The 23,577-nt window shown below is 42.4% G+C and overlaps 1 protein-coding gene across 1 annotated transcript in view; it reads right to left on the bottom strand.

Annotated features, from left to right (window-relative positions):
• Nucleotides 1–1,404: 1,404 nt before the first annotated feature.
• Nucleotides 1,405–23,577, bottom strand: part of CMYA5 (cardiomyopathy associated 5) — a 46,313-nt gene continuing 24,140 nt past the window's right edge. Inside the window, exons 6-13 of the mRNA XM_086770268.1 lie at nucleotides 21,970–22,091; nucleotides 17,484–17,633; nucleotides 16,278–16,424; nucleotides 12,706–12,850; nucleotides 4,926–5,059; nucleotides 4,210–4,309; nucleotides 2,954–3,130; nucleotides 1,405–2,036 (exon numbers count right to left, since the gene is read on the bottom strand). Coding sequence (XP_086626394.1) covers nucleotides 1,784–2,036; nucleotides 2,954–3,130; nucleotides 4,210–4,309; nucleotides 4,926–5,059; nucleotides 12,706–12,850; nucleotides 16,278–16,424; nucleotides 17,484–17,633; nucleotides 21,970–22,091 — 1,228 coding nt within the window. The 3' untranslated portion in view covers nucleotides 1,405–1,783. The remainder of the gene's footprint in view (nucleotides 2,037–2,953; nucleotides 3,131–4,209; nucleotides 4,310–4,925; nucleotides 5,060–12,705; nucleotides 12,851–16,277; nucleotides 16,425–17,483; nucleotides 17,634–21,969; nucleotides 22,092–23,577) is intronic.

Genomic DNA, 23,577 nt, shown 5'->3' with positions numbered 1-23,577 from the left:
AGTCTTCATGATAATACTACCCCCGATACCCTTTCTGTCTTTCATTCCCGGTTAATCCTGGATGTTTTTCTCACCATCCTCCACACCTCTACAAAACGCTCGCTTGAGCCAAGAGGGCACTACCCTGCTTTTTCTTTTCTCTCTCTCCCTGGCAGGGACTCAGAACTGGCACTCTTTAATTGAAATGCCAAAAAGAGCTTTGGCTTAAAATAAGTGGTCACAGGATCTTGTTTATCTTGCCTCAACCATCTTACCCAAGCCTACTATGACAGTGTGGAGTGTGGCTCCTCTGGGACACCAAGCATACAGCAGGCTAAAGCAGCAAGCACATGCCTTGGTGGTGTTAAATCATAAATAAAACAGCAGCAACAGGAACCTCCTCTGAGCATAAAAAGCAGAAGCTTCCCTGTAACTCATTCAAGTCCTCTCTTCAGAGGCAAACCCTCTCTGTCAGACTCCCAGAATCTGCTTTACTTCAGAGAGTACAGCTCTTCAGCTGAGCTCAGAAATAAGTCCAGCAGCACAGTCCCCTGCAGCAGAAATCTCCAGAGAAGGCACAGCATGAAAAGCATTGCCTGTCCGCCTTAAGATTAATTTCCCCTCAGCATTCACTGGAGTTCAGCATCACCGGCATTCCTGTGTTCAACTCTTGGGGCAGGCGAGAAGACAGCCATAATAACGATCTGTGAAGGGCCTGGAAAAATGGTTTGAAAAACCCAAGAGGGAAAATCAGCATCCTATTCCTTGGCTGACATCAACCATTTTTAGCCTGCCTGTTTCGATGGCCCTGAACTATTGCACCTCGCTGCCATGGTGTTGGTGCTAGTGTAGATAACAGGTAAGAGCAGGGCAGACACAGGAAAATGTCCAACAAGCCTGAAATTAGGAGCATAAATCTGTGAAGTGCAAAGGTAAAAAGCAGTAATGGAAAAAGGGTGATCCACAAGAAGGTCGCTGGAAATTTGACTGTTCTGTAAAGTCCTGGGCAGCAACCTTCCCTTCACCATCAAAACTACTTACCCAACAAATTGAGGACGAAAAACATATGGGAAGACTTTTTCCACTACTATCAAGTTTCCTCAGGCACAGATACTTACTGACACAGTCAGGTGTCTGTGTGTTAATCTGCTGTGAGAAGGTTAGGTAGGTGTTGCATACTCAAACTTTACATAACTGATATGAGGACTAGTCTGGGACTCATTCATTTTGCAAATGTGCAGATTTCTAAGTTTCCAAATTTCTTAATTTGTGCATTTAAAGAAAAGAGTTGGCAAACAACCACACAAGGTATATTAACCTGCAGAATGTTTCAGTTGGTGAAATTTTTGCACATTTTTCAAACACATCATCTTGGACTCAAGCTTTGACTGTTCTGGCAAATGATGAAGTTATGGTTTTCATGTATTGCAGTGAGAAATGCATTTATTTAATACACAGGCTCATCATCAACTTTAAAAAGACAGCTAGCACTATTAGTATTTTCACAGGGAAAGTACATTTCCCCCCTCCCTTAATGTTCATATCTAACAAAACTTCTTTTTCCCCTCAAAAGTACTGCTGTGTATATCACTAGGTGCATGCCTTATCTGAAGGAGTTGATTTTCTCTCCAGGCTCAGGGCAATTACGTGATTGAGCACAAACTACAATTACTGATGATGTGGGGGAGAGCTGTGTGCGTAGCATTCATCGGTGAGGATAAGGCATCCCTCCCTGGCACCTCTCTTCCCCCACTATCCCCTAACACTGTAATTGTCAGTTTTCCTGAGAGTGTGAAGCAGGAGATTAGCTGTGCCTCACAAACTCCGGCAGCTCCATTCCCGTGCGCAGGGTAAGCACTCCGGCCTTCTCCAGGGCAAAGGCTGGGTAAGCAGCATCAGTGAATTTGTGCCTGATGGTGAACAGCACCAATCCCCTCTCTGCATTGAAGAACAACAGTCTGTTGCCACTGTAATCCAACAGGATGCCAATCCTGGCTGGGTGTTCTGTCACACGGACATCACTCATCACACCAGTGTGAAGAAATCTGTAAAGAAAGCTGCAGGAAAATGGAAATCAGAATACAGTGAGCCTCCTCATGGCAATTTACCAGAAATAACCTACGGCTTAATTCCCACCTATGAACAGGTGGCTGCATACAGCAGCGTATCATGCGGCAACAGCATTTTGCTCAGTATGTAAGGAAAGTGACTGGCATCACTTCAAAGCCCTGCCTGGCATGCTGATGAGCCCTTCCACTTGGCATCTTTGGACTTTCAGGATAAAAGCAGACTTGCTGTAATCATAGTCATCTGTATCTTTCTCATGACATCTCTTTGTGGGGATTTAAGCATGAGCTCTCCTTTGGCAAAATCCTTTGCATCTCAGATGTTTCATTTAGCTAGTTATGTTCATGCATCTAGATAGTTTCACACTGAAAAAAAAGACACACTTGCTCAGATCAAGAGCACCTTTACACCATTAGCAGGGTTATGCCTTACAAACCTCCAAGCAGCCTAGCACTGGCCCGCTGAAGACTACTCCAGCACCCTGCAGTCCTGCCACAGTCACAGGTGGGTGCCTATCGCTGTGACGGGCAAGGCAGGAGAAGGCATTCCCTATGGATGCTTGATGTCTCCTGCAGATGGAAAGAGATTCTAAAAAGACTGCATTTATGGAGATGAATGGAATGACAAAACAGTGGCAAATTAGTTTTTTAAGTTCTAGTCACTGGCTGGGTGAAGGGCAGTAAATTGGTCTGTTTGAGATTAATTTTATTTTTTAAGGTGCTTTGAAAGATTTTTTTTTAATTAAGAAGAGGTCTAAAGCTCCTTTGTAGTTGTCCTTCTCTTTTACTCAACTTTGCAGAAAGAAAGCAGATGGATCCTTTCTGTTCTCACTATTCTTGAAGCTGGCTAGCTTTATTTACGTGGAGGACAAGTAACTTCCCCAGCAACTAAACTGACTCAGCTTTACCTGGTTTGTGTAGGACAGCACCGCATGCACCAGGAGGTATCACTAAGCCCCAGGACGCTGCTCTGTGATATTGCCTCATAGCAAATCCCAATGCTGTAGCTTCTGCAGGCAGAGACAACGATTTCCCAGTAATGACATCCCCGAGCAGGCAGCAGTTCACCCAGGACTGAAGGAAACCTGTTTGTGGAAGAAGCATAGAGTAAAGTGAGCATAGTGAAAGACCAACCATATTGTGATATTTCTTACAGTCACTTCATGCAGCAGCATCTAAAATTACTAAAGGACTGCACACTGTTCTAGTAACTGCAGGGTTTTATCAAAGATTTGTCACTGAGACAAATCAAAGATTTTCAAAGTTGTCACTGAGAGTCATTTCATCTGAGCACTGAGATGGACTCATCTTAAGGAGTGAAAACCATGCAACTTAACCCAAAATTACATTAAGCTAGCAAAAGGTGCAAAAGGTGACTTTGGAGGCAAAAAATGGACTTCAGATATAGAAGGCTTGTTGAAACTGGAAAGCATAGCTGTTCTAAGTAGACACAGTGACAAATATCTTGTGTGTGTTCAGCTGGAACAGTAAAAAAGTGCTTAAACGAGTAATATCTCATTACCTTAAGAAGCCATATCAATATGGCACAACTTATGTAGGCGGACCTGTGCCTACAATGGGACTGATATCATTATGTAAAAAAAAAAAAATAAAAAATCATGTTTGCAATGGATGGAGCTAGCTTCGTACAACCATTCTAAACATATCCAAGGAGCACCTCCTAGTTCTCCAAAGTCATAGATGCTTTGTAAAACATTACCAATAAAGCCCTCAGGGGAGCAAAGTATGGAAGATGGATTACTTCTAGCCATGGTATATTAAAAAATAAACCCACAAATGTGGCCCTCTCGGGGCAGCAACAAATTGCTTTGAGACTGAAGTGCTCCAAATGATTGAGCAGTGACCATAGACTGAGGCAAACCCAGCAGACCCAGGAGGTACCACTGCCTTTGACTTTCTGGCAGTCCTTCAGTGTGACACTGAACTCTTCCCAGCACCTACATCAATGCTGCTACTGGCTTTATTGAGATACTGCAGTGCATAAAGGGGGGGTCAACCACACAAAGTCCAGCGGCTGCATGACTGAAACAATTCAGTTCTTCTACAAAATTAGTTAGTGCCATGTGAAAGCTAGGCAAAAATAAGAGTGAGGGATCTGTCCTGAACCCTGCAGGGTGGTCGTGCTCATCATGCTGCTACTCACCCAGTGAATTTGGTTTTCTCAGGAAGGCAGATCACCGTTGCATTGGAGGAGATTTGCAAAGCAGGATGGGCTGTGTTGGTCAGCAGGCGAAATCGAGTTCCTGGTACAATCCATGACAAAGAAACACCAGTTCTGAGAGTCTGGCCACGTTAACACGAGATGCATCATAAGGTGTTAAGCAACAATTACTGCCATCTTAGCTGGGCAAAGTTATGTCTGCTGGCAGGTAGGAGCAATAGAAAATTGGGTGTGAATGCAAGGAATCTTCCAGGATGTGCCTGATTAGGATGGCAGTCTAATATTCAGAAATGTAGCTAGGTGATAAAGAAGTCTTCAGTATTTAAGAATGTTGAATAACTTTCAATAAATTGGTGTTTTTTTTCAAAATAGGAAATTGGAATTTTGAGGCTGGTTTGGAAGAACCATACATGATTTAACACTATTTATCTGGAAACCTTAAAGTTAAATCATTCATTACATCTTAAAACTGCTCTGCATGCTTCCTCATCCCTGAAACCCAAAGTCCATAAGGTTTTAATTGTGAAGTAGTTCCTCATTGTGCTAATTTTAAGCAGATAAAATATGGTCCCTTTTATCTCAATAACTTGCTCACTCCCGTATCAGAAAGTTCAGGCACAACTTCTGGAAAAAAATGCCATCTTTGGTTGCTTTGCCCCCCCGTTCTGTTGTTTTGATATCAGAAAACGGTGATCTACCTTTCGTTGAGATGAGAGCTGCTTCACTTTGTTCACTTATTCCAAATGGGTTCATGGCCCTTAAGTAGAAGAAATAGTTCACATTGGGCTCCAGGGATACTTTCAGTTCAGGTGTCTTTATACCAGCAAAAGATCTGCAAATTTTTAAGATTTTCTTACATGAGGTGTGATCCAAAATAGGAAAGACTACTTTAGGCAAACAGCTAAGCTACCTAATAGTATCATTGACTACTGAAACAACAGGCACCATAGAGAAACTCCAAATTGGAAAGGTAAACCTTGTTTTCACAAACAACTGGGTTGTGTAGGAGCTGCGGCATTTTATGTGAGGGATCCTCCTTACTTTGTGTGGTGAGAAGTTTTCAGGCCTTTGTTCCTGTACTACCTTGTCACTGAATACAGTCATTTGGTAAAATGCACACTTTATTTTCATTCTACAGTGTAAGTCATCACATAAAATGCAAGAAACACAGAATCAAATTATCATCTGCCTCCTGTGAAAAGTCTGCTTTACAAAAAAAAAACCCCCTTTTTAATCAATACAATTGCATGACAGTGAATGCACTTACTGTGTTTGTACTGTCTGGGCACATGCTTCAGATTCAAAGGAATGGATACCCTTATCTGAGACCACACAGAAACCATGCACTTCTTATTAGGAACTCTTTGTTCACAAATTTTTCATCAACAAAGTCTGGGCTCTGTCTCCCGCATCGTGCTGTGCACTCTACCAGGCTGTTTTTGCAAGAGGCAGAAGCAGGGGAACTGTATTTGCACAGTGCCCCGCTTTGACTAAGTCTCCTCTTTGTGGTGCCTCAAAAGCTCCAACCCTCACACCCTCAACTGCTGTCTTGACACACTGTCGGAAAGTGAGAGTCAGCACCCACTCAATCTGCTTTGCAGGCACTTTGAAGTGCCAATGAGAGTACTTTGGATGGCTAGAAAGATGCCAGTTTTATTTTCTATATTGTCAGGAGTATGAAAGATTGGCTTAACAAATTTTCATACACTGGATTCTAATTTTCCTCGTTTTTGCCTTATATGGTAACAGGAAAGTCAGACAGTATATACCCACTGCATTGCATGCCTGGAAGTAAATACTGTTTATCTGTATAAAGTAAATAATTTCCTCCCAGAAATGCTCATAGGAATCTTCAAAACAAGTATTTAAATTCATGAACAGGAGATGTGCCTTTTGAGACTGTGCAAGGCACTTTCCCTTCCACCTCAGGTTTGAGAGTGGAGCCTAGGATGGTCTCCCTCCTGCAGGAAACGTCTCTGTTGGAAGCTAGCTTGAACAAATTACCTTTTCCAGCACTAATTACTGTCATCCCAGAGGGGATGAGGCAGGCATGTCAGTGGTCAGATTAGATTGTTGCTATTCATTTGTAGTGACTGTTTTTCTGCATATGTCCCACCAGAGAGCAGTACAATCTGAAGAATAATCAGTGCTCACCCATCAGAATTTTTCACATGCTTGCCTCTGCTGCCTTTATCACATAAAGGTAAAATCCTGCAGCCCTACATGCACCAAATGCCTGCTAACACCACACAGAGCTCTGTGTCTAGGAGGATGGCATTCTGGGAGAGACTGGTGCATCATCCTTATTAGTCTGCAACAGGTATTTTGTAGTGACAGCTGTCATTAAAAGTGATTGAAAGCATTGAGAAAAAGCACGAGGTGCTCCTGTGATGTGTTGTGTTTTTATTTTGAAACAATTTCAGAGAGTCTGGGGCTCTTGTGTGATCAGTGTGGGGCCAAGCCACCTTTGAGGAATGTGTTACCTTAATGGTGGAAGTGATGCAGTAAACAGAGGTGGGTTCCCCAAACATGGCAGCAGTTACACAGTTTGCTTCACCCCTGTGACTAAACAAAGCCCTGACTACAAGAACACTTCAGCAAGGCACTGGGAGTTTGGCAGGCTGGTTGGTTCTTACTGAAAGGTTCAGGGAAGAGATGCAACCTGATTAATTTCCTGATGAGAATCTGTGATCTTTAGACTTGAAAGAGGAAAAAAGCTCATTTGAGTATAGCAGACGAGAAAAAGGAAAGATGAGTTGAAGAAAATACAAGATGGGAACTGAGGAAGAAGGCAAATATAAAAGAAGTGAAAGAAAGGGAAATGGGGATGGAAGCAGAGGCAGGGGAAAAGAAGTCGGCACTTAAGCTTTGAAGAAATTTGTCCATGCTCCCTTGACAAGTCTCATTCAATCTGTTTCTTAAAAGCGCTATTCTGTCATCTTTGATCTGAATCTGAAGCACAGACCACTAGAAAGAAGATTTGAGCAAACAGTCACAAGTGAGATAATGGGAGGATATGCTAAGCTATTTGTTGGAAGCTGATTGTGGCAACATGTAGATCGACACAGCTTAAGCACAGTGATGCCCTCTGTATGGCTCCTTATTCTGTCTTCTGGAAAACGCCATCTAAGTCAGTATCCTTCCAAAGAAACCAGGAAATCTTTTTCACTAAGTGCTATTTAACTGATGATTAGTTAATAAAACACAAAATCTTTCTAAATCCAAGTAAACAGGTACGTTCCAGTGTAATGAGTTAGACCTGGAATATTCCTATTCTGGAGTCTGGATCGCAGAGCCTAGGTATTCGGAGAAGATTTCGGGTCTAGTCAATTGCAGAATAGGGTCAGACATCAAAGTTCAGGCTTAGGTGTCTTTCAAATCTGTAATTCTCCAAATCAGAATTTGGTTGCATGTTTAAATCTGAGAGCAATAGCGTGCCTCTTTTCAGTTATAATAGTGAGACAGAAAAGTCAGGACTTCAAGGAGATCTGGTGGGTAAAACAGTGATCACATTTTCAAATACCATTCTCTGCTTTGTAATCTATTTTAGCCAGCTTTAAGCTGCCTAAGAATAAGAGCCTATAAATTCTAAGTTCTTTAATTAAGGCTTAAAAAACAGCCCCACTGCTGCCAACTAATGAAACAGAATATGCCAACAAGAATGAATTTCATTTGCAACACTCTGAGCCCGGTCCAAGCTCACAAGATGCTGCATGTGAAGAAGAAATAGGTCTTGCTATCTCCTCTCCTGTCTAGAGGATAGGGTGAAGGCAAAAAGTGAATACTGAGAGCTCTCCAGCAGTCATTATAGTTTGTCATGCTTCAGGTTGACCCTGCAATCAGTGACAAAAAGCAAGGATGAGGAAAAGGTATGATTACTGCTTAGCTTACAGCATACAGGTCATGCGTAGGAGAAGGGAAAGGAAAAGGCATCCTGGCAGTGTTGGGGGAAGCCTGTTTTATTTCTGAGTTCTTGTAACAACATCGCAGCTAGATCTTCCTCAAGCTCACCTTAAGTATGTAATTTTGGTCATGAAAGAAACAGAAATCCACCTACAACATTTTCAATGCCAGCTGTTTTCTACGTTAAGTACACCCACCCACTTTATAGGTGATTGGAAATGTAATAGTGTTATTATCAAAGCATCAGGCATCCTGGCCTTTAGCCTAACTGTTACCACACTTGCATTGTCCCCACAATGTCTTGGTATTATGATACAAAATTCAGTGCATAGAAACTCAAGAAACATTTGAAGTTAAATATTTTAAGTATCTCCTCTTAATCCCTCTCTTTATAAAAGGAATCTTTAAGTCTCAAAATCCAGTCTCCAAACTTCAGGTACGTGCTATTCAAAGCAGTACAGAAAGGACTTACATGTTTCTTCACCTTTAAATGGCCAAGGAATACTATAGTGGCAATTGTCTGCTAAAATTGTGATTTTCCTGGTTTTAGGGAAATCTGATGCTGTGTTTCGATGCATATTTCTTTCATGATCATCCTCATTTATTTCAAGGAAACAACGTCTAGAGGACATTTTTTAATATTGCCTGAACCCAGCAGATGATACGCCTCGTAGTGATTCAGAACGCCCTCTGTGCCATAATTGTCATTTCCACCCCCAAGATCCCACTAAAACAGCACCTCCAAACCTGTGCTGGTACCACCATTATGGAGTTACAGCTGAAAATATGCAAGGTTCTCAAGATACATGTAGAAGCACACAGAAGGGGTGCACCATGAGCAGAAAAAAAAAACCTCTTGAAGCTAAAAATAAAGAAAAAATAGATCTGAGTTCACTCCCAGCTGTACTGCACGCATCCTTTCCTCCTCTCTGTCCCAGCTCTGACTGGTTTGGGGTTAGATCACCAAAGCACCACCTGCAATGGTCTTTGCTGCTCTCTGAGATGGCAAGTCCAGCACAGCCAGAGGGCAGGAAGATCCTCTGTCTTCCACGTTTTTTTTCCTGAGCTGGCAGGACAGTCATGTAGGCATGGGAGGCAATGGCAGGGAGGCTTACTCTCCTTTTTCCAGCATTAGACCTGCTCCGTAAGTAGATGGAAAATTTTGGTCACTAGCGGTGCTGGTCTTGCATTGTTGGAGAGGATGACACTCAGTCATTTCTACTTTTATGAACTCACCACACACTGTACTAATTTCTGCCTCCTTGAGTCTTACAGATTTCTCATGATGTGATACATGGTTTCCATCTGAACAGCCCACACACCTAATCCCTGGACTACACTTCTTGCAGTTTTCCATTTCCACCCACAGCTCCATTGACTTCTCAACACAAAGAGGCTGAACAGCGAGAAAATAGCAGAGCTCTGGAAACTGAAAGGAACATTTCAAAGCCTCATAAAGATTCTGAAAAAAGCATCAACCCAGGAAGGAACTTTAAAACTACAGCAGCAGGCCAAGGAGTCATTGTTGCAGAAGATTTGAGATGGTTTTATATAAAACTATGTCCCTCAGGTGACAAACTGGCAAGGGGAGAGAACCCAGAGGGAAAACCATAGATTTTGGGTTTGTTTGTTTTTTTTTTTTATGGTATTTATAAGGAAGTTTTTAATGATGATTTATTTCTGGATGTGTTTTGAATTCTCTCCCTGGGGAACTGGGACTGCTCCAGAACTGCTCCAAGGACCTCCTTGGAGACATTCAAAAGCCGCCTGGGCAACGGGTTCTAGATGGCCCTGCTTGAGCAGGGGTTTGGACCAGATGACCTCCAAAGGTCCCTTCCAACCTCAACCGTACTGTGATTCTGTGCAAGCCAAAGGCTATAGGGGACAGCCCAGACCAGGGGCTCCACACTTGTCTCTGTTTTTTTTTTGATGGGGACATTTCTCCTTGCCTGCTCCCTTGGCAATGTACCTTGCCTTTGGTGAGCTCCCAGAATGACATTTGTGAAAGCAGCCTTGAGGGATGGGAACATACTTCTTTCTCCAGGACTTCCCTTGGATATCCTTCTCCCACTTCTGCTTTCACACAGTGCCCCCAGTAGCAGCTGTATGATCTTTCCAGGGTTGACAAGAAATGTGTTTGAACTCCCACCCAAAGACTGGGAAATCGCTCAGCTACAGGGCTGCCGCAAGTACGAGAGGCACAGGCTGTCTCTCAAAGGGCTCCACATTTGGCTGGTCCCCAAGGTGAGTGTTGCTCAGGAAACCTGTGAAGGACAAACTCCAAGCTTGCAACGAAAGCAGCCGGAAGAAATCACAGCATTTCCAGGTCCAAATGCTAGGTGTGCACAAAGACACAGTTGTATTCCACCTGATATAGGTACTTGGCATAGGAGCTCTAAGCTCCCTACCAGTACTTCCAGAAGTCAGCTTCTCACTATATCAGCCACTTAAGGAACTGATTTCTAGTCCTAACTTGGATAAGACCTTGGATGAGAGCAATACAGGCAGTATGTTCCCTCTCCTAGCGGGCTCTTTTGTCCTTGGCTTGATGCAAAAAAATTTAACAGAAATCTTAAAAGAAAAATAAATTCTCCACCACTGAAACACATTGTGCCATTACAGAAGCTTTCCAGGTAGACCTCAAGGGGTTGCTTTCAGAAAAGAAAAGAGGAGCATTGCTTTGAGGGAAAATAAGTGGTAAAAGATGATCTTTGACATTGTAAAAACAGGTCAGAGCTCTTCAACAAATACAGATATTTTAACTACAACACTTCTGAGAAATCCCTTATTTTGTCCTGTGGGAATTTTTCACATTTGTCACAGTAAAAGGCCAGCTTCTGCTCACAGGGAAGCCAAAAAGCCAAATACGACTCAGTATAATTATAACCACGTTAGATTTTGCACAAGGTCACTTGAGAAAGGGAATGGGCCAGTTCTGCCATCTTTTTCCCACAGTTACCACCACACAAGCAAACTGCTTGGTGTTATCGACACCTCGCTCACAGATTACAGAAACCAGCACACTTTCTGGGTCAGTCTTGAGAAAAACAGGCAATTTCAGTTAACCGCAAAGAAACTTGAGGGCAAACACACAGCACATGTTTTCAGAGCAGTTGCATTATCATAGAATCATAGAATCATAGAATCATAGAATAGTTAGAGTTGGAAGGGACCTTCAACGGTCATCTAGTCCAACCCCCCTGCAAGAAGCAGGGACATCCCTGACTAGATCAGGTTGCTCAGAGCCTCATCCAGCCTGGCCTTGAACGATTCCAGGGATGGGGCATCCACCACCTCTCTGGGCAACCTGACCAACAGTGACGTTGGCAGATTGACAGGGAGCTGATGGCTTCATGAAATATGTATAAAACAGAGCAGGTCATGGCTGCTCTCTGAGAGGCAGGAGAGCTGGCAAGACCTCTCCTTGATTGCATTAATGCAGCATGCTAGTACTGTGCGGAAAAAAAAAGTCTCCCAACTCCTCAGAAATTTTTTAATTTCAATTTTTAGCCTAATTTGTAAGGAGCAAGGTGTGCACAATTTCACTGTCATACTTGTCTACTAGAAACCTGTGAACCCTTTAGTCCACTTAACTAATTCTGACTGCAGAGGGTGGAGCTCTTCCCTCTCTGCCACATCTCCATGCAGTTCATGTGAACTAGTCCCTGGGTAAAGACCCTAATTGGGCTCCCCAGGAGGTGAAGAAGACAAACTCAGCTGGGCTGAAGCTCCTCTGCAAGGTCCCATATAGTAAGTCACTCTCCCACCTCCCAAACCTTCTCAGACATTTGCAACTATATTTTACTGGAATGTTGTTGTTAGTGTTTTTAAAAACCAACCAACCAAAGAACCCCAAGACCTAAGGACATACAGAGCACCACATAATTTTCTCTGCGTTTCAACACAGTGTATAGTTTCATGGCTCGGTGGTGCCTACGTCCTTCCTTGTCCTTTCCTCCACGCAGTGCAGACTTAGCGTAGGGGAAAACAGAGAGGGTCTAGCATAAGTAAACGCCAACCCCAGTTCCAAAGCTGCTCTTTGGGTTGCTCTTTGATCCCTGTGGCCTGCCCACACATCCAGACAGCGCAGATGGGTCACCAGTATTACTAGGACATGTGTATCACCCTTGTTATGCCCCAAGCTGGCACCTATCTTGTTCACTACAAAGCAGAGAGCAAACTGGGCCAGGCTCCTGCATCATACTCCTTTCCATGGAGCTCAGCTGCCCTCCCCTGCCCTGCCTGGGGCCGTGGCTGCTGCAGGGCAGCAACTGCTTCCTTGGCCATCGCAGCCCTGCAACTTCTGGTTGATTGCAGACAGTGCAATATAGCAGGGTTTTGGCCTCATACGCAAGAGATTGCTTGGTTAAACAGAATAAAAAGGAAGTATTTTTATGTCTCAGCCTAATGTCATAGATCATTGTCCATTCTGTAAATTCCTCACCACACAGAAGCAGATTTCGTCCTTGCAAGTTGAAAGCAGAATAATCTCTTGCATAATCATTTGTGGTCTGGGGGATGCTCATTAATGGCTGCCTAAACTGACCGAGAAGTGCTTCTAACTGTGGCACTGACCTGAGACCCTCTCCTTCCGGTGAGTGCTGTCGACAGTACTCGAGGGTGAAGGATTCCACCGACGCCGAGCCCACATGCCAGCGGACAGTGGCCTTGTCCCAACACACTGTGCAGTCCTCAGCCTTGATCGTGTGGATGACGGGTGCTGTGGACACAGGGGCACATTAGCCATACGGTGAGGAGGGCACCAGCAGCTAGAGGGGGATGCTCGCAAGGGAGAGAAGAGTCACCTCACCAAAAACCCACAAGATAGATAGTTTTGTCCATCCAGCAGTGATCTTTTGCCTGTTTGTGTTTCAATGGCAGAGGGCTACATTATGGAGAAAAAAAACCAATGCTGGGAAAGTCACTGTGAATATTTGTGCATTTCTGCACATTCTTAGAATGCTTGTGTAGATTTTTATGCCTTTCCTCAAGCACATTTTTCTCATTTCTGCCAGCCTTCAAGGAACATTGCACCAAGGTAGTACTGCCTACAGCTCTCCCTGTATCACCTCAATCAATCCTCAGCAGTCTCTGCATGAATTGTATCAGAAACAAATGTGCTGTCACTGAACTGACAGGGAAATGCTGACTTTCTGCCTAATTATGTCCTGTTTATGTTTGCAAAGCTAAAATTTGGTCCTGTAATTTCTCCTTTTTAGAGCCTCAGAAATACAGGCCCAACTGCAAGACAGAAAATTGAATGTAATACAGTGCACTGAATGTAAGCAATCAAAACGTATTGTGTGAAATTGCACAGCCGACATCGTAGGCTGAAAATTGATTGGTTGCATGCACTTGCTCTCTCCCTTTCCAGGGAATAGCAACATAAACTAACCTTACAACCTGTTTTGAAACTCACATAAACAGTCTTAATACCAATCCTTAAAAGAAAGGTTATTAATTTTAAAAATCTCATAGAAACTTACTTTGCCTTTAAAGACATTGAGTTACAAATAGAAAGCCTAAGAGAAGGGTAGAAACAAGACAATTTTATGACAAGATAATCCACATTCCTGATACATTCTGTTTTGTAAAAAAAAAAAATAATTTGTTATTAGTAGAAAAGGGAAGAAACCTACCCACAAATACAAATCAATTTCCTGGTTTAGTGAAAATCACAAATTTAGTAGTTGAGGTTAAGATGTACTTGATGTTTTACTACAGGAAGAGCTAATCTAGGTATTCAGCAGAACAATTAATCTGTGGGATAGATCCTTATCCGGTAATACATCTGTGTAGCCTTTAGCAATAATTTCTTAATTATCCTCTGCCATATTTGCTTGTTGCCTGGTTTTTAATGCATCTGCTCCTAAAGAATCAAAAATTAATAGCTAAATCCTCTTACACTTGTATTCAGTAACTGACACACATACCCATATTTATGTATGTGCAAACAGTATGTCACAAGATATCAAGTTTTTTTAAATTTGAATTTATCTGTCTGAAGAGTAGATACAGTGAGCATACCAGAAGACGTTGTTACTGTGCCTCTGAGATTTTTTTAACAAATTAACTGCAATTAGAATATATATCTGATTTCCTTGTAATATTCCAGCAGTCATCTAAGTGATCTTGTAAGAGGCAATAAGCCAAAATGGGTAAGCTCTTACTCTGTCTCACATGCAGGGAGAGAATCACATAGATTTTGAAAACAAGAGAAGGTTCATTCACTCCAATGTCTTTAGGGTTGCAAAGAGCTTTCATTTGGAGATTAGTTTGAGATTGACAGGGAGGAGGGAGGGTAGAAGGATACTTGCCTTCAGCATCATTCCCTCACACAAAATACTGCTTGGAAACAGCATGTTCTCCAGGGGAGGGGAGGACAAGCTGTGAGTTTGAGAGGTGGAGGAGCAGGAGATAGGAGGTGTTGGGGGCTTGCTGCAGCAGGACCTGCCTGTGTTCCCCACAACTCCCCAGGCCCACTGCCGCCTCCATGGGTCAATCCCAACAGAGAAACCTTGTGGGGGTTCTAATCACCTGGAAGAGACACAGCTTTGATCTACTATTAATGTGCATGTTCCTGTAACTGCATATACCAGCAAATTATTTTCTTCTCTGTACCAACTTTTAATCTGAATTACTAAAAATAAACTGTAAATTCTTGCTTCTGAGTTCGCTGGGCTACTTGAAGAATCAAAGTATTCTAGCTTTATATGAAAGTGGCCAGGCTCACACTGAAGACCTGGTGTCCATTACCGGTGCTCATCTTTCTGCCTTTGGTGCTAAGGAGATGCAGCGCTTTTGCATCAGTCAGTGCTTAGCAGTGTCCCCACGAGTCCATTTGGGCCCCAGTGCACTCCAGAGGGAGTTCACCTCAGCTTGAGGGAAGGTGTTTAATGAGCTTTTATTTGATCTAGGTTTTTGTTTGTTTGTTTGTTTGCTTAAAGAAACAGGCCAAAGGAAGCCATCAAAAACTTGAGAAAATTAACTTTTTCAGAAGGGTTCAGTTTTGGGGAAAAGAATGGTGAGCCTGATGCCAAAAGGCAAAGGCAGTGCTTAAAAATAATGGCTTCAGAGAGGTTAGAATCCCTTTTAAAATCACAATTTATTAGCTAGTAATAACTTATCATAATTTGACCATTTTCCAGGAATTCCGTACCATGCTCACAATTACATTGTTGAGGCCATAAAATTTGAATATCCACTTTGAATTCTCTGGAAAATAATCTTTGCTAAAAATATGAACAGCAAATTGAATATCAAGGAGAATTACCAACAAATTTAAAGTCTAGTGGATTAAGCAAAAGGCTTGAAGTGGTGGTTGCTGCCAAGTGATTTCAACAATACACTCAGTGTTGTACAAAGTTATTTCATTATGAAATTGTTAAATACCATTGTATTTTGTGACTGCAAGAAGAAGGTATTGTTTTTATCCTGTAGTACTAAAAAAATTGTCTGGTGAGAGGGCCTCAGACACAAGATGCCTCACCTTGCTGATAATTCTAGAAGCAATAGTTTTGTCAATACAAATTACTAAAGAAATTAAAGCTCAGAAAAATTAATCAGTCAAATGAAGCTCACAAACAATACTCATCTAATTACTCAATTTATAGAATTTAAACAGCAGCAGAACCTCTCAGTCACACTTGTGATTCGTGTCCTACTGAGCTAGATACAGCATGTAACCTCAGTAAAGCAGGCCTTCCCTCAAAAAGTTAATAATTTAAATCAATGCAACGTAGAAGCATTTGGGAGGATGGCAGAGAGGCAAAAAATGGAGCCATTGCTCCCATTTTCCACAGGAGAAGCAGCAGCAGCCAGGTGGCTTTCCCAAAGCTTCCCTGGAGAATTGCAGTGAACTCAGAAGATAAATTCATAATGTGCTGCCCCAGTGCTCCAGTCATGAGGCCTGAGACTGGAAACTTCTTAAAATCTAAATGCCTTCAAGTTTCCTCCCAGGAGCAATTATGCCACTATCTCTTAGCAAAAAGGGAAATGACCACAAGTTGCCTGCTCTCTGCCAGATGGGCTAAATGAAGCAGTTTCTTCTGTATCAGTAAAACTATGGACTAGAATTGGTTTAAGCACTTGAAGCTTATAATAATCAAATGCAAAAATAATAATCATATTCCAGCATAAGTACGTACCTGTTTTAAAAATGACTTTTTCACTGGGTAGGCTACAGCCTGTGCCATTCACAGCCATGACCCACACACTATAGCAGCGATCTGGCTCCAGGTCCTCCAAAATGCAGTGACTCTCCTTCACTGTCACTCTGTACTCTTCCACCAAACCTAGGAGGAATACACAGATGCTTGGGACGTCACACTCATGTGTTGCATTGGTAGGGCTTACTATTCCGCCTCTCAACTAACATGTAAAAACCAGTGAATTAAAAAAATCCAGAAAGCCAAGATCTCCGTATTTTACTCGGACTCAGTTTTGACAGAAAGTTTCTGATATGCCCTTGAGCTGAGTGCACTCAAACTCCGTTGATGGCAAGGGGAGATTATGGCCCTCAGTCCTACTGAGGACTAGACTGCAAATTTCAGACATAAAATCAGCAGTTATCAATCCTAGTTTCACCACCCTGTAGCATAACAATTTTTCATAATGGGCTTCATAGCCCTTGCCTATAAATTAGCTATTATAAAAAGCCCTTAGCATGCACACATATACATGCACACTCCAACATACACACATGCATACATGGATTTGTGCAAAGCCCAGCTGCTTAAAGTGACTTTATGATCAGTCTGAGCTTTTTCATGAATGAGCATTTCAATCCCATTTTCTCAATTTCATATTTAACATCTGAAATATTTTAATGTCATTTTGAAAAAAAAAAAACTTTGCCTAGATGTGGAAATACTGTGGAAACACTGATTATCTTTTCCTGCCCCTTTTTTTCACTAGGACACATTTCCCAAGTACACACTTCCAAAGTACACACAAGGCCCTAAAAATCTAATTATGCCCATCCCTTTGGGAGCTCTGTCTGCAGTCCCCATGAGTACCCACAGGGCAGTATGGACACATTCTCTCTGAAGCTCAGGCCCCTTCATAAAAGGGCACCTCAACAGGGATGTTGCTTCTTCTCTGCAAACAACTGCCCTGCACTTTAAAGACCATTATATTTATCTTACATTTTGGGGGATGAAGGGGAGGAGAAGGAATGGCATCTACCTCATGCTGTCCTTCACCGTTACCTATCTTTGGTCCTATGCATGATGTCTTCACAGCCCCTCTTCCCTCCGCATCCTGGGCCCTCCCCTGTAGCTTGGCCTTCCCTCTGCTGACCCCAGACAGAGCAGAAAAGACTCCCGCCATCGTGAAGGCAAGACCTTACGCACCCCCCGCATCTTTGCTGGCTTGTGGCTCCTCCATACAGTAGACCTGGAAACAGTCGATGGCGTCTCCATCGTTCACACTCCAGTAGATGGCAATGGAGGTGCTGGTGGCCGAGTTTGGCTCCTGAGGTAAGACAGTTGGTGTCTGTGGGACTGAGAGGAAAGTCTCCCATTGTTATTCAGACTCCTGTATTTTCAGCCAAATTACCTACAGGTTCATAAGGCAACCTGGTTGCTTATTTTCATTCAAGTTGCTTATACCCACAGAACAAGCACAGCAAATACGTGAAATACAGAATACTGGTGCAGTTGTAGAGCAATAGGTCCTCTGAATCTGTCCATTTCCCTTACAGTTTGGACAAAATAAGATCCAGTGCTAGTTCTGGGACCACCTAAACCCAGCGCAAAGTGTCTGTCTGCATCCTGCCCAGCTCTTGGGGTCCTTCCCCGAGTATTTCCTTCCAATCCTGGACACACAGAGTTGTCACACAGCTCCAGCGCTCCCTCTTTTTTCCCCAAGAGACTTGCTCCCTTCAGTCACAGGGAGACCTCTCCAGCTCTGCGCTCCATTTTGAGGCACACATGCTCATGAAACCCCAAGAGACTCCTCGTAACTTCAGGTCACCTCCTCAGAAAGGCCAGATGGCCCTGGAGCCTAATGCATGCTCCTTTAGGTGACCACCTTCTCCATTATCTGACCTTGTCTTGCAGCACAGGTACCAAAGTAGAGGGCACCCTCTGAAGAGGATGCCCATGAAAGCAGAGACTGAAAGCACTTGTTTGTAGTGAACAGCATGGGATAGCTTGCTGATGGGGAGAGGGAGCTTGCAGAAGAAGAAGAAAGCCTCCTCCAGAGAGAGGTATGTATAGCTGATCCCAGAAGGGTGGGCAGGGGAAAGGACTTGCCACACTAGGAAGGGATTCATGCAGTGTGCCAAATCCACTGACATTGACGGTAGCAAAGGAAGGCTCTAACAGCACTGGGGAGCAGGAGGCTGCCCAGAGGTGGACTCCTGGTGCAGGTGCACAACTAGGTGCTCCTGCCTGGCATGGTCATTTTCCCCACAGACCTATGGACAGAGAATCCTTGCTGTGCAGGTGAACCTGAGCTCTGTCAAAGCACCTGAACCCTATGGGACAACCAGGCGCATCCCTCACAAAGAGTACTTCAAAGAGAGCAAAGGCTTCCCAAATCTCATATGAACTTTGTCTCCTGATCAGCACAGATCCATTTCTGATGAGATATTGTTCCCCTCTATGATTATGGCTTAAAAGAGAGGGAGGGGAAAGAAAGAAGCAAAAAAGCCCCAAAAGATGTTAATTGTTAAAGTGATTGCAGGGAACAAAAATACATGGTTCTATTTCTTCACCCAGTAAATTTCCATATTGCATGAATTCTCTTAGAATCTCAGCAGAAAGCTTTTGCTTTTTTTCAGTTATCTTCACAGTAATGATGATGATCCCCTGTGGCATGAACAAGGCAAATGCAGATGCTGGCTCTTTCCTTATGATTTATAAAGAGAGCTACCAGTACAGTAGAATTACATCTGCTTCCCATTGAAAAAAAATTATCCTTCTCATTGCTAAAAACAATTCACATTTTGTCTTTTGACTGCATCTAGAGTTGGTCAATTTTAAAATTGATTGTCTTTAGGAAATTACTTTCTTTCAGTGAAGCCAGTGGGGAAACCAGCTTTCTTTTTTTCCTGTGAAGTTGCCTAAAAACTGCTATTTATGATCACAGAAATCCCACAACTGCAAGATTTATTATTATGCCAAATCTGAACAGAAGTTAGCTTAATGAATGAAACTTCTGGAAAAAAAAAAAGTTATAGATCAAAATTCAGTTCAGAAACATTGAGAAACATTTGATTTCTAATTTCCTTTTGCATAATATGAAACTTTAGAAAGGAAGTAATTTCAAAGCAAGAAGTTAAACTACCCAGAAACAGAACATTTATGTGTTATCAAAGTACTGGTCTCTTTTAAAATGAATTTTAGTCAAAGAAATTAGATATTTGCAACACTAGTATGACTAAATCATATTTTTCAACAGAAAAGTGTGACATTTTCTCTTGACTTTTCATTTAAAAGCTGTGGTGTAAGGAAGTATTTCCTTCATGCTAACCAATCTCCACAGCCCCCGGGAGAAAAAAAAATAATGATCCCAAATGTTTTATGGATATTTACCCCTTCCCAATGTAATGAGAAATAACATTTCCTTGGCTTTGTGGACTTGAAGAAGCAAAGCAGTTACATCCCTCTGTGACTGTAATGGAAGATGGTTACAATCAGCAAAGGTCCTCGCCTTCTGGCGTAAAATGGCAGGACTCATTGCAGGCTTCAGAATTTTTTTTATTTTTAAATTATTCCCGCTCTTCTTGTGGCATAGCCTGGGTTCCAATATGCTCCATGGCATGCTGCAAGGGTTTTTTTAGCTTTTGCATTTGTTAATGGGGATTGCTTACATGAAAGGAGGAAGAATTGGAGGAAAAAGGGCTTTTCATTAGTGGAGATAGAAAATTTGGAAATGGAGGCTGTTTTGAAGGAAAGATGTTTCTGAAGTGGTGAAAATAAAGTTCTATGAAATTGTTCAGTAAAAGACTATACTCCCGGAAGGAAAAATAAGTGGATTGTAGAAACATGGCAAATTCACGTGTATTTCATCAAATGGCTTCAGTCAAAAAAAATTCTGAGAGTGTCTGACAGTTGCCTCCAGTAGGTGATAAACTATGTTGTCAAGGTGTTCAATTCCAAATAAAGTTTCATGTAGGCATTTACCTCTATTTTCCTTCAGGAAGGATGTAATCTTGAAAAACAAAAAATTGTCTACTGCTCACCAAAGTAAAAATCACAGTAGCAATTGAAATGCTTTGTAGTGGAAGTGAAGAATGAAAAGTAGGTATTTTAGAAAGAGAAAAAAGAAGAAAACATAAAGGATTAAGAACTTCAAAGGTCGCTTACTAGTGTACGCTCATTCATTTCCCATTTGTCAAAGCAAACTAGTCTGGAGCTATTTGGTGTTCAGCAAACACAGTAGCTAATGCAAATCAAACCGAAAAGTGGATTGCGGCAGTTTAGGGAAAAATATGTTGGAATGACCTGTGGAAAAAGGAAATACAGCATGACAGAATGGGTCTGTCCTTCTGGATGACCTTGCCAGTAGGTAGCAGCTAAGAAGGAAAGAATGGTTGCACACATGGAACTGCAGGAGGAAGTTTAGGGACTAAACCAAGACATACAGCACATTTGCACCACTAAGTTAACTCTGACTGAGAGTGGATTAAAAAAAGATCTTTTTTATCTGACTTCCTAAAAAAAAATGACACTGAGATAATGCTGCATGCACAAATGCCTGTCCAGCTTCACTTGATAAACTTTGAATGCCACAGGCAAATTCATACAAATCTGACAAGGGAATTAAGGTCTCAGAGGTATTAAGTTCCTCTAGGTCTGATAAAAGTAGTGGTGTGGAGCAGAGAGACCTTCTCCCCATAGTGACACTGCTGAGTGCACTCAGGTCTTAGACACTGGAAATTCTGCACAAGATGGTACTTCTCCAATGTCCCATTAGATACCTGAAAATCCAGCCGGGAAACAAAGCACCTTAGGGGAATCGATGCTCTCGCTCCAGTGTTCAGGGTCCAAACACATGAGAAAGAGACTTCACTTGAAAAGCCAGAGAGAGATTCCAGTGGCAGTGTTGTATGTGATGGTGAACAGGAGGTCACAAAGCATGACAGTGAGATGCAAGATCCCTAAACAAACCTTCTCTTCGGAAAGAAATGCTGGAGTGAGACCCTGTTATGAGGAAAATGAATCCACAAATTGGTGATAACAAACTCTTCACTGACAACTGTCAAGATCCAGGTAATTTCTGTATGTACAGGCAGAGGAGAAAGCCCACACAGGCAACCTTTTTACAGGACATGAATTATCAGACATGAACAAATCCTTTTGCCATGTGCAATTTTCACTGCTGTCCTCTGAAGCAGAGGCTGTTTCCAGCTCCGGTTAACCACTTTCCCTTCACATCCCATGGGGGTTTCAGGTGCTTCCGTTCACTTGCCACAAGCCCAGGGACCTCAGCTGCTCTCCCCCCACATCAGCGATGCTGGGGCTGCCTCTCTCGGAGGAAGAAAGCTCAGGAGACCCTTTGCTTGCCTCTTCTATCTCTGTCTTCGAGGGAACAGCAACTTCTTTAGTCCTAGGAGATTTACATATAAGGACCTTCGGCTAGTCTGAGGTACTGATACCTGAAATGGTGCAAGGATCTCCCACACTTTTCCCTCTGTTGCTCATCTCAGTGTCCTACTATAAGCCAAACACTTGTGCGCAATTAGACTTCATTTTACATTCAACTCTGATTGCTGATTACATGGTTTGCAAATTTATACTTCTCAAATAGATTCTGTTTTTAGCTTCCTAAAATTTCCAAAGCATTACCAAAACGTTAGCTTTTGTAAAGACGATATTCAGAGATTCTTACCAGCCACATGTTTTAAGGAGTGCTGGCTGCTTTGTCCTGGACTGTCCGTGTAGTGCTCAAACAGTGAAAAAGCACTGGGCACCTTTTCTAAAGAAAGGGTAGTATCCATTGCAGAAAGTAACCTGTTTGGAAGAAAACACATAGATGTCTGTATAAATCCCTTGTGGCATCACAAGGTTTTCCAAAGGCTGGAAGCAAAGACTATGCGACATACACTTCTCTAAGTATTTCCCATGAACTTGAAGACAACATGCAAGGAGAAGATGTTTCCCTGATTTTGAACATGTAGAGCATACTGTGATTTTGGATCAGGAGCACAGTGAGACTGCGCATGGTCTGTGTACACTTGACCCATGAGAACATGAGGATTTGAAGTTCACAGCAAGAGTCCCAGGAGAACAGGCGTTTGGACATACTAACGTAGGGCCCTTAAAGGTTACAAACTTTAGAGCTAAACTGCGGCAGTTGACTCCAGAGACGTAATGCAAAGCAGCTGCCTGTGGCAAGTAAAAAAAAAAAACATGAGAAGGAAGATAGATTTCACTTAATTAGCCCATATTTGCTGAGTTCATTATAGGAAAAAAACCCAACATATTTTTAACTCTGAGGCAGAAGCAACTTCAAGGAAATGAAAGATTATTTTTTTCAAGGCAGCTAAATTCTACCTTTCTCCCGTTCTTTTTTTTTCAGTCACCAAAGCAGTTAATTATGTGTAATCTTAAGAAAGCACAACCAATACAAAATATATTTTCTTTAGAAAAACATGCATTTTTATATAGACTTGTCCTTAACCTTTTTTAGCAAGTCTGGTATTATCAAAGCAAAGTGATAACCAAACCCATGCACAAAACAGAATAAACTTTGTTTAGTGTGTAAGTAAACAAGTAAAGACCTTCTGTATACTTCTGTAAAGTATACAGAAATCTTTGGAAAATTGTTTTGTCCCATTATACCTGCTCTATTCTTATGCAAGAAACTACATTCAGATATGTGGCCAGACTCTCACATTTTGACTTACAAGTGAGTCCAAATTTATAGTCCTAATTCTGCAGATTAACAGGAACAGTGAAAAGGTGTTTGGCACATTCTCTTCAGACTGCTCTCCTGCGGTGGTAATGTGACTGCAAACTGGAATCCTCGTCTCGTTGTTATACCCCAGTCCATGTCAGCGCACGAATTGCTGTGATGACTGAGGCAGCACTGACAAGGGCATGTTTGACAAGCACTGTGCAACACCCCGGCCCTTTGGGCAAAGTCAGTGGTGGTGGTGTGGACAAAGCAGGTTTGGGGGCTTGCACAGGAGGAGCCTGCATCCAACCTGTCTAAATATTTCTAGTTCATCTTGGAAAATTTACTGAGGGAATATGGGCTTATAATCAAACACTTCTCTTGTAAAGGATGGGTCTCACCAAAATCACTGCCTTGAGGAAATCACACGTGGTAGAGAATTGTTTGTGTTTGTATGTATTTACTGGTTTGTGCAGGCATGCCAGGATGCAGCTGTGATGAGGCACCAGCCATCTGACACATCCTGAATCAGGCAGTGCTGATGAAGTGGCATGGGAAAATATCAGCCTATGGTCTCCTGGTAAACTTTTGAAAGCTATT

Source organism: Chlamydotis macqueenii, chromosome Z, assembly GCF_036417535.1.
Source record: "Chlamydotis macqueenii isolate bChlMac1 chromosome Z, bChlMac1.mat, whole genome shotgun sequence".
Taxonomy (NCBI): domain Eukaryota; kingdom Metazoa; phylum Chordata; class Aves; order Otidiformes; family Otididae; genus Chlamydotis; species Chlamydotis macqueenii.
Note: the sequence above shows the minus strand (reverse complement) of the source record. Positions and strands in the feature narration are given on the sequence as shown.